Source organism: Sceloporus occidentalis, unplaced genomic scaffold, assembly GCF_023333645.1.
Source record: "Sceloporus occidentalis isolate IW3139 unplaced genomic scaffold, rSceOcc1.0.p SCAF_4, whole genome shotgun sequence".
NCBI lineage: Eukaryota > Metazoa > Chordata > Lepidosauria > Squamata > Phrynosomatidae > Sceloporus > Sceloporus occidentalis.
Genome location: NW_028316984.1, coordinates 11967123 through 11983804, shown reverse-complemented (window position 1 = coordinate 11983804; position 16682 = coordinate 11967123). Strand labels below are relative to the sequence as shown.

Here is a 16682-nt window from a genome sequence, read left to right as displayed (position 1 = left end):
TTAAGAGACCAGAATTTGATTCCCTGCTTGTCCTGAAACCCACCGATGACCTTGGGCAAGTCACATGTTCTCAGCCTCAGGGGAAGGCAATGGCAAACCTTCTCTGAACATATCTTGCCAAGAACACCCCATGATTGGTTTGCCTTAAGATTGCCCTAAGTCAGAAATGCCTTGAAGGCACACAACAACAACAACAACAGAATGTGGAAATTGCTATTTACTGGTACTTTGAAGGCAGCTGTGCACACTTTTGTTTCTGACTAGCGACTGATGTGTGAATAGTCAGTATGGCATCCTCCTCTCTCTATGACCATGTGGTTTGTGGTGATTGATGGAAGAGCCATCTTGGAAGACCATTTGCATGGCTTCTTCAGAGAGCTTCTCCTTAGCCCTGAGGGCTACAATTTCCTGGATGATACCCTCTATTTCTTCAGCTGTTAAAATCTCTTTCTCTGTCCTTATATGTGATGTCCCTGGAGATGGTAGCTGTTCTGGCAAGGCTTTCAAATCCTGCACAGTATTTGCCTGCATGCCCTCCTCATCACATAATTCAACCAAGGGCTCCTCTCTATTCTCTTTCTTTCCTTCCCCAATTGTCTCATCTGCTTGTTTGCACTCTCCTTTTTTCTTACTCGCCTTCTGCTTCTTTTTAATTCTGTCTTCCTCATCCATGATTTTCTGAGCCACATCCAACATACTAATCCATTGAGGAGAGTAGGGAAGTTTTCTCCATTTCTTTGAGGACTCCTAAAAATCAAAACAGATTGTCATTTAGGATTGACTGGAAACATAAATTCCTTATAAGTAGTCATCACAATTTCACATTGAGCACATGGATATATAACATTACCATATATAACATTACCATATAAATATTGATCTTCCAACAGAAACCATTGGGGTGGTTTTGCCTATGATATTTCACCTATTACAGTGAACCCTTGTATTACGTTGGGGTTTGATTCCAAGATCCCCCGTGGATAACAAAATCCGTGGATGCTCAAGTCCCATTAAATATAATGACATAGCAAAATGGTGTCCCTTATAAAAAATGGAAAATCAAGGTTTGATATTGGAAATTTATACTTTTTTTTGAACATTTTCAAACTGTGTATGCCTGAATCCGTGTATAAAAAATCCATGTATAAGAAGGGCTGACTGTATAACTGTCAAGGCAAATAAGGGAGAAAGTGCTGGATTGGGGGGGGGGGGGGAGATGGGATATTTGGCCCAATCAAGCAAAGCTATTCTTATGTTTTTATATATACTGGCCAATGCCACAAGGCTCAGAAATAGGATTTCCAGATCTCTGGACCTGGTCCCTCTTCTCCAGTCCAAGGGGAAGGATGAGAGAACTGCCTGGAAAAGTATGTGCATATGTCTTTCACTAATTTGTTAGTGTGATGTTATGAGAGCTAGCATGGCATAGTGCAGTGATGGTGAACCTTTTGCAGACCGAGTGCCCAAACTGCAACCCAAACCCCACTTATTTATTGCAAAGTGCCACGTACTTCTGGGTTTCTAGTAATGGACCCTGGCAAACTCTGTGACAGCATAGGTTTACCATCACTGGCATAGTGGTTTGAGCATTGGAGTAGGACTCTGGAGATCAGGGTTTGATTCCTGTTAGGCCAAGAAACTCATTGGGTGACTTTGGGCAAGTCATATGTTCTCAGCCTCAAGGGAAGGCAATGGCAAACCTCCTCTGAAAAAAATCTTTTCAAAAAAATCCCCCCATGATAGGTTTGTCTTAGGGCCATCATAAGTTCGAACCAACTTGAAGACACACAACACATCCACCTGGTCTGTTCAAGGGAAAATATGTTTCATTTATTAAAGGCGCTAAGGTAAGAATGTGTCTGGAGAGTGTGAGAGAATGGAATAATGGGAGTGATGATGACTGGTGGAATCTGAGGAGATCTGAATGAGGCTGGTGGCTGACAGTTGGGGAGGGAGACATTTGTTATTTATTTTATTTATTTATTTCATTTATATCTCACCTTTCTCCCCAGAGGGACCTAAGGCAGCTCACAGATAAAACCTTTAAAATTATTATAAAATGAACAGTCTGCAGTTTAGTTAGTGAGTAGGTTTTAAGAGTTTGAGTGGGTACAAATGTTAGAGAGGGTTTAAGTTAGCTAGGAGAGGAGTGTGTGAGAGAGTGTGAGATATGTCTTAAATATGTTAAAAAATTAGGCTCTTTTGTTATGGTCGACTTCTTTTAATAAAATATTGTTTTTGTCTTTATAAACATTTGGCTTCTGGGAACAGTATACAGCTGGCTCTTCTCTTCCTTCAGCTTGCTTTCTGTGGACTGGAGCATCCGCAGATGGCCCCGTCCTGTTCTCCTGAATGGAAGCATGTACACATGGTGACAGCAGCAGTGCAATCGCACACACTTCATGCCTCTATTGGTGATAGCAGGACTTGAAGTCTCACAGAATTTGCTATCCACAAAGTGGTCTGGCAAGAAACCCCTGTAAATACAATGATCTGGCTGTTATTTTAAAGCTTAGATTCAGACAAGGCAGATTATCACATGGGGGTTATCCCGTCCATTTCCCGTTCCTTTCTTGTCCTTCCCTCATGATTGTAGGAAGGACTTTCAGAGAACATTACACAGATCCCATCATTAACCCATCTGGGAAGTGTGAATGATGGCAATTATACAAAAGTATTTCAGATGACGTTGTGCAGAAACTATCATTAGCCCATCTTTTAAAGCAACATTGGCCAGCCTTTTGCATTAATGGAAGTTTGTGTTAATGCAATGCCACTTTAATGATGGGTTAATGGTGAGACTGGAGCTACAATTTGAGAGCCTTTCGTGCTATCACAGTCATGGATGGGTTAATGATGGGATAAGGATGGGGACCCTGTCCCCATCCCGTCTGTGTGTGATAATCTCCACAGTGTTTGTAGTGACACCAGTGAATAAAGAGTATGGAGGGAAATTAAATGCATAATATCTTACATAGATATCATGAGGGCATCTAAGAGGTCACCTTTCATTGATGGCAGAAGTGGGGACAGAGGAATGCCAGTTCAATCAAAGTTGTATTACCATTAATAATTTTTATAATAAGTTTAATAATTTAATAAAGTTCATAAAATTTATAAATATTATATATAATAATTATACATATATTATAAAATCACACAAATATATTGCATTATTGAGGTTAATATAATATATAGTTGGCCCTCCGTTTTTGTGAGGGTTCTGTTCCGGCACACCCCATTAAAAATAGCAGAGGTTGCCCCTCCACAAATTTCTGAGATCTGTGAGTTAGGAGGGGCAACTGTATATTAAAATGTACATTTAACAAAATAATTTTAACAATTTAATACATTCAATATTTTTTTTTTAATAATCCCCCCCCCCCCCCAATGCTCCATTGACATTACCGTTTTAGGAATTACAACCCTAGAATTCTTTTTTTCCATTTTGGCATTCTTGAACTCCACCGATGGTTGTGATACATGAAGAAAATCTGTGAGGGGGAAATGCACAGAATTAGGAAATGGTTATTTGGTTATTTAAATAAATGCTCGCAGATTCTTATGGAATGAGATTAGGACTTTATCTGTGCTCTGGGGAAGCCTTGAGTATCCTGGCCCCACAGCTGCCCTGTTTTTGCCCTCTGTTGGCCTATGTCCCCATGCTGGGGCAGCTTGCATAGGCATCCTGCTAGACTACCCAGAAGGTCCACTGCCACCATGGGTTGCTTGCTTCTAAGGTCAGAATGAGGTGCCCAGCAATGGTCACATGGCTGAGTGGCTATTTCTGACTTCAGAGTGAGCAACACATAGTGGCAGCGGATGTGTTGTGCAGCCCACCAGGATGCCCATGCAGACAACCATTGTGATGTAGGAGTAGAGGACTCTGAATCTTCCCAGGAGATTTAGAGCAACAGGTAACTTTTAAAAATGTGTTTTAATGTTGTTATACCCAGTTTCTGGTGCAGAACATGCTGGACATTGTCCGGACTGGTGACACAAGAACCAGAGTTTGGGACATGTGTCATCTGAACAAGATGACTCCAGAACAATGGGGTGGCAGTGGAGAACACCTGTCTACTTTGGCCCACGTAGACAAGGTCTAATAAAGGCAGATGCTTATCAGTTAAACACTCATTAAGAATGGTGGACCCAAAGAGATTCCTCTTGGTTTGGCTTGAAGTTTTACAAAGGCTTACCTTCCTATAGTTGGAAAGAAACCAGAAACATTCCCTAGGATAAAACAAGCACTCAGTCACCAGTAGCTAGGGAAGAGGTCCAGGGCCTTGTAGGCTAAGGGGCCTGTAAATGATTATCTGGCGAAATGCAGAGGGTGGCAGAGCCAGCAGACAGGTCTGACATCAACACATACACTGACAAGGGCTGATGCTGGGACCTGGGCAGGGTTAGGGGTCAGTAGCATCCCCATGCCAGGTGTCACCAAGGGCGCTGATGGCAATCAAAAGGGCACACTCCTCCTGGGAGGGAGCCCGGGGCAAGAGAAACTGGCAAGAGCATGTGTGCGCTCTTCTGGAGGACCCAACTGGGTGTCACCTGTGTGATCTGTACCTCACAGTGATGCCACTGGTGAGAGCGATGTTGCTTGCTGCAAGATCTTTTTCATGTTCTTGTTTTTGAAGACATGTTATAGTTAGGGGAAAGCCAACCAAAGCAACACAGCCTCTGTGAGAAGACCCTGCTGTCTTACTGCATAGCCATAGGAGGTATGTCCCTATGAAGCAGAACAGCATGTGCTGGCTGAGCAGTTGATGAACTTTTATATGAGACTTTCCATACATTTAACACTTGTCCAGCTGAAGTCACACCTAAGAGTCTATAAGTTTATATTGCTACCTACCAAAGATAGAAGGAACTAATTCCAAGGGAGCTCCAATCTGATCTTCATCCTCTTTCTTTGTCTTGCTTATATGAGAGTGTTGGTGCTCTGTACATATACAGGAAAGACAACAAAGCTGAGAGGCAAACATGGAATATTGCTTTCTGTTTGCAGATAGATTGACCAAGGAACAATGTCCATGAAAAACCAACAGACCTTCATGAATATCTCCATGAAACAGGAAATGTGTTAACCAATAGAGAATAGTTTTACACCTCTGAGAAACAGATTCTGCCCTGATATTGAGAAGAAGGTTGGCTTTCCAGGCCTTGTCTATGGACAGAAGGTTTTTCCTAGCTTAGCAGAAATTCTCTGCAAGTGAAAAGAGAACTGAAATTTAATAGTATGCTTCTGTTAGCAGAACACTTTATACAGTCATTTACGTGGCATTTTAGCATACAGGCTTTGAGCATTCTCTTGTGTGAGGACTTCCACAGTATTTCAACAGTTATGCCTGCTGAAGTTATTGTGCACTCACAAAAATCATGACTATACTATATCAGTGCCATGCAAAATCTTCCAGTCACTTTCCCACAATAACTGAGTCCCCACCTGCAGTCTTCTGCTAACATACCATATATACTCAACTATAAGTTGACCTCATGTATAAGTTGAGGGCAGATTTGGGGGGCAAAATTAAGGGTTTTGATATGACACATGGATAAGTTGGGGTAAAACTTAGGGGCATGTAATGAAGGATGCAAATCACAAAGCAGAGGAAAACAAGGCCAGCAAACTTACAAAATTCCAGCAGCAATAATTATTTGTGCTCATAGTAAAGGCTGGATGGATGAGAGAGTAGAAGGGGGGGGGGGGTCAGTGCATCCAGGGCAGATTAAACTCTTGCCATTCACCAGGGGATGTGTGTGTGTGTGTGTGTGTGTGTGTGTGTGTGTGTGTATGATTTAAAGTACAGTACTTACATTGACCCATGGAGAAGTCCACTCAGGTCAATTTTTAAACCTAAATTTCTAGACGTATACATGAGTTTATACAGTACATTTAGATTCACTCTGTATTTCTGCATATTTAAATATTTGATCAAATAATTTACTTGCTGTTTATTGCTATCTATAACTGAAGAGGAAAGAGTCTCCTGGAAGAATGCATCTGCCTTTAGTATTGCTTTTTTCAAAATATTGGTACCTACCTACCACTATAGGCATGGGCTGCATCCGAAACCACGGAATCTGCTTGTGATAGTTCTTCCTTCTCTTCCTCATTATCATGGAGATCCAGTTCTGCATTTATCTAGTCCTCTGTCAGTGCAAAAATGGAATTTTAGAGTATAACTACATTGCACTATACAACACTTTGGAGATTAGCGCACCGTGAAGCTCCCGGCTTTGCAAATCGACCATCTGAGCCTGGATTCTAGCTGGAAGTTACCTGGGCCGCACCTGGCCGGCGGCATCGGCAGCAAAATGTATGCAATGATATCAGGATACATCCCAAATTAGAATTGAATTCAGCAGCAGTAAGTCACTTTTTTAAAGCTGTGTGTTAATCTCCTTTGATTCCACTTTAACTGTAGTAGCATCCAATGTAATCCTGGGATTGTAGTTTGGCAAGGAGAATTCCCTGCTGGAAAACTACTCCAGTGCTGCAGTTCAGAGGAGTGGTTTTCTAGTAAATAGTCTAAGTTCCTCATGAAACCATAAATTCCAGGATTCTGTAGGATGGAGCCATGACAGTGAAAATAGTATCAAACTGCCATAGTACAGATACACTTCTTATTTCCTTCTAAGATATTAATTGGGAAAATATGCAGTTAAAGACATGTAAATCTAATTTGTTGTCATATTTATATTCACATAATTTAATATTTATACAATTAAGTATATAGGAAGAGTTACAAGACCATCTTTCCTGTTGTTTCTCAAGGACCAAATTCCTTCTTGTTGTTATTTTTTTCCAGTGAAATCCTCTCAATTTTCTTACAAAATCAATACCTATTTTACAGTTTCCTTAGTCTTTCAGTGGCTCTTCCGTCTATGGTGACTTCTGTTATTTTACCAAAAGAATTCTAGTAGAGATGCAAGACCAGTACCTCAAAAAAATATACTAAGGATAAAATAGCTGGGATAGGCCCTTGGTATCTGCTGGGGTTTGGTTCCAGGATGCCCTGTTGATAACAAAATCAGTGGATATTCAAGTCTTATTACTTACAATCGCATAGTAAAATAGTGTTCCCTTATATAAAATGGCAAAATCAAGATTTGCTTTTTGGAATTTATACATTTTAAAAATATTTTCCAACTATGGATGTTTGAATCTATGGATAAAAAACTCCATTGATATGGAGAACTGACTGTATAATTGGGAAAATGTTACTTAAAATGAAGAATCCAAGGAGATAGTCAGGATGTATGAAGAATCTATGATAAAGATTTCACCTGAGGAGAGTTTTGCTAACAAGATACAATACTATTTTCATGCTATTCTGGAAGGTCCCCTCAACTTTTAGAAGGCATGGGGGAAATCAAGAATACAATGGTATTATGTGAAGGATCAGAACAAATGGAAGAAGCACTTCACTTCATAGAAAGTTATGTTTAGATGCAAACCATATTAACTGTAAAAATACTTCCAGCAGACAGATAGTTATAAACAATCTATGTGTATGTAGGTTTACTCCAAAGTCTGTTGATAGAAATGACATAAATTATTATGTGCAATATTCATTTTTATGTATATATTCAGTGCCTCCTACATATCATCATCATTCAAAATTATATTCCAAAACCAAACTTGTGGCACCCTAAAGATGGACAAGTTTTATTTGCCATACATGCCACATCTCCTTTCAACAGAAGCATACAGAATCAAAATATTTAAGCCTTATTCCCCCTCTTCTCAGAATGGTTTAGGAATTGTCACTCAGGGCAGTGATTAAAGCTCTGTAGCAGAAAGATCTAAGTATCTCACCAGTGACAAACTTCAGAATTCCTAAGGAAAGAGCCATGATAATTGTGGTATGAACCTGATATGAATATGTAGTGGACACACTCACACTTGTTTTCATTGCATGGGAGAGGGGAGATATGTAGCTTGCCAATCTTCAGGAAGCTGTCTTCTACAAGCTCAATACTACAATGCTACCCAACTCTCCAAATCGCTCTTTATGTTATTTAAATATATAAGAGATGGAGCCTAAGACCTTTGCATTCAACACATATTCTCTATTACTGAATTATCAAACAAACAATTTATCTTGTCATAGGAACTTTATCCTAAGGACTCATAAAGACCTGAAAAGATGGTGAAAGTAAGAAAGTTGGAGATTACTTCTTACATTATCTCAGTGTGGCAACTGCTTCTCATGCATTAAATCCCTATATTCTGGTCAGGAAGACTTTCCCATCTAATTGCTATCTACCTCAGGAGGAAGACAAGGCTCAAGAGGGAAATTCTGTACATATGTAGAACATGACGACTTGTTGAATTTTAAATCCCATCAGCCAATGATGAGGAATGCTGGAGGATGACACCCATCAACATCCCTCTGCCATTCTGTGGTTGGTTGCACAGATTACTTTCACACGTGGTTCCAAACTACAATTGACCAAGGGCTCACTCTATGGATAAAATACTCCCACATAGCCAAAATAATAAAACAAAGATGTAAATCTTCACTTATATCTTTCTTCCATACAAGAATGAATAATTTCAAGGCTTTTCTTCAAAACTGGGTGAGACAACAACCGTTTTTCCATATTTTAAAAATACTTTTTCACTTTTCAAAATTTACTTGTGAAAAAACTGTGCAAAAAGTTTGTTTTGCACAAGAAGCAATGTTTTGTGCAGAAAATAGTGGTTTCGTGCTGAACAACCTTGTTTCTGAGCAGAAATACTAAATTTTCATGGACATTTATTCCTTTTCTTTTCGCAAAACTATCTCCAGTTCCAAACAAACAGGTTGGGACTTGACCATTTTCTGCCTTCATGTTTCAAGAAACCCTTTCTTGTCAGTATTCTTTACATCCTATAACAGGAACCCTGCATCACTAAGAACAAATGGGGTTTTCATAAAGAATGGGTCACATATCAAAGTGCTACCATTTAAGGAAAGGATATTTATTCTTGTGCATCGGATGTGTGCGCCCCCTATTCTTTCCCTGTGAGTTCTCCCTGTTCTCTTCTGGAGAATAGGCAGTGCTTAATCTGTGAAATGAAAGGTTCAGAAAACAAGCATACGTAGAGATCAAGAACCTGGAAGTTCTCTAAAGAGATGGAGGTGCTGATGGGCTCAAGGCATTCCTGTATTCATCTGAAAAGGAATTCCAAGACACTGTTCAGAAACATTATAGAAGGGTAGAAAAATGAAACACTAATTCTTCAACATTTGCTGTCTTCATTTCTGGTCTCACCCCTCTTGTTTTGCTATGCTCCACACTTATTAGCTCTCATGTCAGCTCCTTCCACCTTAGCAACATTCCCTGATGTAGGGACCTCCAGATATTTTGGACTGTGACTCCTATCTATTCCAGATAAAATGGCAGGGGTGAGCACCAGGGAGCTGAAGAACTGGAGACCACTAGATTGGGAAAGGTTGATCCATAATGAAGCTCTTCTCCCAAGAGACACCCAACAAGAAGACATCGGGTCCTCCTTTCCCCCCGTTATTTATCAGCCTTAGTTAGAAAAGAAGACATTTTGACCTGATCTTCTTAGAGGTTCTAGCATTCTTGGCGACTTCTTTGGGTTCTCACCCCTTTTGCCCCTCCTCTGCTAGAGTCTGGGATGATGGATGTGCTGGCTGATCTGGAAACTTTTTCTTCTCCAATAGAAGATGGACATGCTACTTTGTGGCACTCATGCCTGAATATGTTCCAATGTTCTCAAGATGACCCTGATGAGATCTGGCTCATAGTTATCCATGGCAGTCACTATTCCCATCCACAAGTCCTAGAAATTCAGGCAAAGCTACATGGCCCAGCACATTATGGGGTCACTGCCCAAAAATGTAAAGAGGGGATGGTAGAAATGTGGAAGGTAGTATGAGTCATAATTATCTGTCCTTTCACAAACATTGGTCATAAAATAATAGTCATTTTTTCATTCATATTAACTGAGCTTAGGTGTCTATTGTAAAATAACAGATAAATTGCCTGGAGCCATTCAGAGTAGACCTAGCTGACGTGGTAGTTGAGCGTAGTTTGTGTGTGTGTGTGTGTGTGTGTGTGTGTGTGTGTGAGTGTGAGAGCAGGGACGTAGCCAAGATTTTAGGAAGGGGGGGAGTCCAGACTAAGTGCCACCATTATAATGGGGCTTAGGCGCGGCGGCGCAGCAGCACGCACCATTCATTTTTCTAATGGAAGGGGGGGGGGTCCGGACCCCAAGAACCCCCCCCCCCCCCTTGGCTACGTTCCTGGTGAGAGAGAGAGAGCTAGTGTGTTGTATTGGCCTAAGTGTTGGACTATGACTCTGGGTGACCAGGGTTTGGTCCGCTGCTCAGCCATGGTAACTTTACGTAAGTCACACACTCTCAGTCCCAGAAAGCCCCATAATAGGTTTGCCTCAGGGTCGCCATAAGTTGGAAATGACTTGAAGACACACAACAAGCGGTATGACCCTTTGTGTATATTGACCCCATGAATTTCATAGGGTTTCCTTAGGCAAGAAATACTCAGAGGTTGTTTTGCCAGTTTCTTCCTCTGAAACATAGCTAACAGTGCCTGGTGTTCATTGGCAATATTAACCAGGGCCGACACTACTTAGCTTCCAAATTCAGATGGGATCTGGTGCCTTTGGGGTATTTCGTTTACTGAGGTTTACATCCATTTTTTGACCCTTAAAATTACCATACCTCTGCTCTGTGGGCAGAAATAACCTTAGTGGCAATCCGTTCTGGGACCATGGAAGGACCTTGATGTGCACAGCTGGTGGTTGGTATGAACCAACCAGCTTCCTCTAACAGTGGCAGTGTTCTGTGATGTCACAATAGGAGGCCAATGCCTTTGTGTGCTATTGAACTATTCTCTCATGACTGGAGGGGGTACAATTCTTATTGAGCCATTTTCAAGTTCCTGATTTATTTATAATCCATTTTTTTTTAAGGTAAACCTTCAGGAGGTCATTCAGAAAAGAAGTCAGGAAGCATAAACTACAGTAGGTGGTGATCATCAAGGACCTCTGAAAATAAAAATAGCTTCATAAACTTAACTATTTGGGTTCTTTTTTTAAAAAAAATATTGGTAGGAATATGCAACAGCCACAACAATTGGTTCAGATCTGGGTTTGGTACTTCAGAAAACATCCCAATTGGTCTTGGACCAATTTGGAAGTTGTCTAAATTAAATCCTGAACCTCAGTCAGGATCTGGAGATCTGAAAACACTTGCATCCCCTGACAGTCACTGAAAATCAAAGAATTGCTAAATCATTTATCTGTTTGTCAAAACTGGACAAAATTTTTAGGCCTTGAAAGACCCTTACGAGGGGTTCATGCCTTCCAAATGGCTGACAAATAGGTGTGTGTAAGTGTGTTATTCTCAACTGTAAAATATGCAATCACTGCAATGGTACAGTCGGCCCTTCTTATATATGGATTTTTTATACACAGATCCAAGCATCCATGGTTTGAAAATGTTCAAAAAAAGTATAAATTTCAAATATCAAACCTTGATTTTCCATTTTTATAAGGGACACCATTTTGCTATGTCATTATATTTAATGGGACTTGAGCATCCATGGATTTTGTTATCCACGGGGGATCTTGGAACCAAACCCCAGTGTATAACAAGGGTCCACTGTATATGAGGGAAGAGAAGGGATGACTCATTATTGTACAAGGTATTTTTCCTCTTTACAGAAACCACCCCCACCATCTACAATGGATGAATCTCCAAGAACACATGTACATCAAGCTGCAGCCATGTGGGACAACATATGATATTTTGACTAATTTAGCGTGCCATGCCATGCCAAGATGATATACTTTTCTTAGAAGGTTTTACCAGACATGAACTGTATGAGGGAAACATTTGGTGAAAGTATGAGTGCTTTAGCCTGAAGTCACATCATTTCTCTTTGAAGGCTACTGAAGGGCAGTGTAAGCTGACTTCTTGTTAAGTAGACAGGTATATTTGCCCATGTTTGGAACTGCATGGTGAGAACATTATATTCAGTCTGCTTGATGCAGGATCTTCACTGTAATCTGAAAGATTTGTCTACTTAACCAAGAATCATGCAAGAAAATAGTATTTTCACTACTTTTCTTAAAAATTAAAAAAAAATCCTTCCTTTTTATACTAGAAGTGAGTGATGAAGCCTATGATCACACACATAAACCTAGTGTCTGCATCTGATGGAAAAATGCCTCAGCCTTAGCCTGTAGCCACACTCAAGATGGACCAATCTCAAGTTATGTTGTTCTTTTTGTTTGTTGTTTTTTTAATTTTTAAAAACCCCTCTAACCTCTGCTTAAACAAAGAAACATTCAAGATATTTGTTGTTGTCTGCTTCAAGTTGCATTCAAGGTCATTGGACTTTTTTGCCAAAATTTGTTTAGAGGGGTTTCCCCATGCTTTCTCTGAAGCTGACAAGGTGTGTGACTTGCTGCTCAAGGTCACCCACTGGGGTTCCACACCTGAGCATGAATTTGAACCTTGGTCTCTCAGACTCCTAGTCCAACACTCAAAGTAATAAACCATGCTGTCTCTGAGTTCAAGAGATAAGAGCAGATTAATATTATTTTGATTGTGTTTTTCAACCATCTTTAGCTTACTTCATCTCTGCTGGGTCCACCACATTTCTCCAGATGTGGCGGACTGTGGACCTATGCTGGCAGAATCCTGTGTAACCAACAATGTCTGTAGACATCTTCCTCTTCCTCCTCCTCCTCCTCCTTCTTCAACCCAATCCTTAAGGTGAAGCTGTCATGGGGGTTTTCTTGGAATGTTTCTCCAGAGGGGATTTGCCCTGGCCTTCTTCTCAGCACCACTGAGCATGTGCAAGGGTGCCAATCCGAATTGATGATGTGATAGCTTATTTTGTGGTTGCTCTGCTTTGCATTAGGAATGACCACAATTTAACCTTCACATGTGATAACTCATCACGTGAATTGCCTTGGATTCGAATTGACTCTGCTTCCCCTTCCCTTCGGAATGGCTTTGGGATTGGAGTTCCTATTTCGCGTGTGATAAGGGCCTCTGTTGGAGGTTGACCATAAAGTCACACTGGAGGATGTAGAGATTCCTAGAGAAAACACTTTTCTAGGCATTTGTAGGTCCTCCAGTGAAATGTTATGGTCACCTTCCACCAGATGCTGGCCATAGAGTTGTGCTAGAGGGCCTAGAGATTCCTAGGTCCAGATTTTTTTTTAAAGTGTTTTTTTTTAATATGCATTTTCCCACTTTCACAGGGGTCCTGAACCCCTAACCCCAGTGAACATACAGGTTCCACTGTACAATGAAGAAGGCACACCACACAGATACAATAGTAAGCAGAACAACAATTATACAGAACATTAAGATCAGACTGTATTGTTTAAATTATAACAACTGAGAAGCAGTTTAAGGAAATAACTAAGAATTGATTTTGGAAGAGAAAAGAAAACACAGAGGTTATGGACACTGACTGTTCAACAGTGAGTCAGCGGGAACTACAAAGACACACTTTGTTTGAGTAGGAAACAACAGGAGTCACAAAGGGGCACTTTGACTGTCTGAGTACTAGATGACAGAAATCACGAAGGAGTACAGTACTTTGAATATTAGTTGACAGGAGCCACAGATGGTACATACTTGGGATCTGGTCTATTCCTGTTCATATCACCAATATATACTTTGACATCTAGATTACTAGACAACTGGAGGTGATAAAGCTACACATGTGAATGATTTGCTGCTCAGGTTGGAGAGGCAGGACTACCTGAGGCCCCAAATTTGTATGCCATTTTTAAAGGGGGTATGTTAATGGAGAGCAGCAGCAGCAGGGAGGATTCTTAGTTTCATACAATATTTAACAATATTTAACAATATTTTGTTCTGCTATAGATGTGATATCTTATATGAAGCCATAGACAGAGGTGGTTATTCAGTATGTTAGCTGCAGTCTAGAAGAATGGTTCACTTTCAAAATAATGCCCGTCTGACCACTGCAACTGAGATGCAATTTAATGGGTAGAATGTTTAAGACTAGAGGAAATTCTGTTTCACAATCTATCATGGATTAAGAATGTGGAATGAAAATCCAGAAGGTTTTCTTGTGGCTATTACCTGAAGGATAATTCATATATTTATTTCTGAAGTGGTAAAGGCCAGTGAGGGTAACCTTTACCACATTATTTTCATATAGGGAGCTGTTTATGTGCAGCAGCATTCACATAAAAAAATTAACTACAGTATACCAAGAGACCATTTTAAATCTAGTTTTCTCTATGACATATTAAATGTTCAGTCTTTTGCTTCCAGGCGGCTTCAGACAATTTGCTCCTTACATGAAAATAAGAGATAATACATCTCCAATTTCTGGATCCTGTGACTTACCAGAAAGGACATAACACTGCAATTATGACTTGCATATAACTGCTGTCAGATATTGTAATGCTGAGTTAGACAGGCACAAAATCTGACTTGACACATGACATTTTATAGATTGTGCAAATTTACTTTGGGCTCTTACATGATGTATTGTTATGGTTCCTCCCCCCACCTAGGAATTGTAGTTCGATGATAGTGTTGAGAATTTCCACTAATTCCCTTCCCAGAACTGCATTTCCTGCAGCTTCTTTGGGGGGTAAGAGCCAAAGTTTAAATTGACACCTATTTTAGTTTAGCATATATCTGCTAGAACTATTTTGTTTTGTTTTGTTTCATGTATATTCTACCATTCTTCCAGAAAGGCACCCAATGTGGCTCACAGATAAAATCAATTTAAAACTTTACAATAATTTTTAAAAAATGGTTAAAATTATCTTACTAACACAATATCAAATTACATTAAACATACAAAAGTGAAAAAAACACACAAATGAAACACACACTCCATATAAAAGCTTCCCTGACAAAGATTACATATTAAAAGCCTGCTTGAATAACACTGTCTTTGCTTGCTGGCAAAAGGAAGGGGGTCAGCCTAACCTTTTGTGGAAGGGAGTTCCAGAAGGCTCTCTCTCTTATGTCCTCACCAAGCGAGCCTGTGATCATGGTGGGACTGAAAGAAAGCCTTCCTCCAATGTTCCTAAAGCTCTGGCAGCTTCATATGGGGAGCTATGGTTTAGTCTAGAACCGTGATTCCCAAACTTTCGTCTACCAGGTGTCTTGGACTTCAACTCTCAGAAGCCCCACCTACTTGGCCAGCGGTCAAGAATTATGGGAGCAAAAGTCCAAAATATCTGGGAACCACTGGCCTAGATCCAAGCCATATAGACCTTTATAGGTCATGACCAGCACTTTGAATTGTGCCCAGAAATGAACTGGCAGCTAAGGAAACAGTTTTAACAAGGGAGTTATAGACTCCCGAAAACTGGCCCTGGTCAGGACTCTGCCTGCAGTAATGTCCTTAATTACATAATAATTAATGAGAGCCAGTATGGTATAGTGGTTAGAGCATTGGGCTATACTCAGGGTTTGATTTCCTGTTCAGCCACAGAAACCCTTGGGCTCTCTCAGCCTCAGAGTACGGCAAATACAAACCCCTTCTAAAGGAAAATGCCAGGAAACCCTCCTGATAGGATCACCTTAGGGTTGCCATAAGTAAAAAAATGACCTGAGGACACACAACAACAAAAAGTACATAGCAACTTAAGTACTGAGTAGTAGGTTCTTGAACAGTTCAAGCCTGAACTCTCCCTGGATGCCACAATGACTAAACTGAGGCTGTTGTATTTTGGCCACATCACGAGAAGACATGAATCATTAGAAAAGACAATAATACTACGAAAGGTAGAAAGCAGCAGAAAGAGATGGAGACTACATGCCAGATGGATGGATTCTGTCAGCAAAGCTGTAGGAACTGAACAGAGCTATTAAGGATAGGGGGTCTTGGTGATGTCTCACTCATGGGGTCGCTATGATTTGAGGTTGACTTTGAGGGCAGTTAACACACAAACACACACAAAGTAAATACACAGTAAGGGCTGTTTGTGACATGTGTCTGAATTGTGCTGCAAGCATATGCATGGAGAATGGCTAGAAAATGGTTGAAAATATATGTAAGTTGACCAATATTAATGTTATTTTGGAGGTGTAATTGGCACTGCACTGGTGTCACTGTTTCTTGCATTGCTATGTAATGAGGGAAATCTAGGACTATGCAGAAGGAATACACACTGTAGTTTTTCCTCATAAGAGCATTAAATTACTTTCCCAAGGGCATGTGGTTAGTGTATGAAAAAGCCACATCAGCATCCTCTTCCACGTGACCTGTGGTTTCAGGCAACATAGGAAGGAGTGGGGCTGTAGCAGATCCTATGCACTGGGATTGATAATGTGGGTCCTGACTTTTTGGTTGGGTTCACAGAAAAGTAGCTAGCTTTCAAAAGCCAAATACAGGCCTGGCTTTAGATTTGTCAGGCCTTCAGCCCTTACTGCCCCTCACCTCCCAGTAGTGGTTTTGCAACTGGCAACCTTCCCTTCATGTGTGAATAGGTGACTTTTCCAGTAGTGCATTAGGTGGATTGGGAATGGAGCAGTTGCACAGCTCTGGCTGGGTTTTCTGGCTGCCATATTTAATCTTCCACAACATTCTCAGAGATACAATATGGCAGCTACCCAGTAATTATTGGAACTAAAGACTGGGTTTTTTCCATTCCGCCTGGTCAGTCCACCCATGCCTATGTG

At 40.5% G+C, this 16682-nt stretch overlaps 1 protein-coding gene across 1 annotated transcript; it reads right to left on the bottom strand.

Moving 5' to 3' along the window:
- Window positions 1-282: 282 nt before the first annotated feature.
- LOC149313511 (uncharacterized) lies at window positions 283-6144 on the bottom strand. The gene is made up of 4 exons (XM_089523224.1): window positions 6048-6144; window positions 4859-4945; window positions 3427-3494; window positions 283-747 (listed from the first exon to the last, which is right to left on the bottom strand). Exons 1-4 carry the CDS (start codon window positions 6142-6144, stop codon window positions 283-285), a joined length of 717 nt encoding a protein of 238 aa, XP_089379350.1.
- Between the last annotated feature and the right edge of the window lie 10538 nt (window positions 6145-16682).

Excerpts from the sequence above, each read along its gene's own strand:
- LOC149313511 (XM_089523224.1), bottom strand. The coding sequence starts at position 6,144 with ATGCAGAACTGGATCTCCATGATAATGAGGAAGAGAAGGAAGAACTAT. Across the intron at positions 4,946-6,047 it reads GCCCATGCCTATAGTGGTAG|AGCACCAACACTCTCATATA; the intron begins GTAGGTACCAAT and ends GTATATGTACAG. Across the intron at positions 748-3,426 it reads TGGAAAAAAAGAATTCTAGG|GAGTCCTCAAAGAAATGGAG; the intron begins GTTGTAATTCCT and ends TTTGATTTTTAG.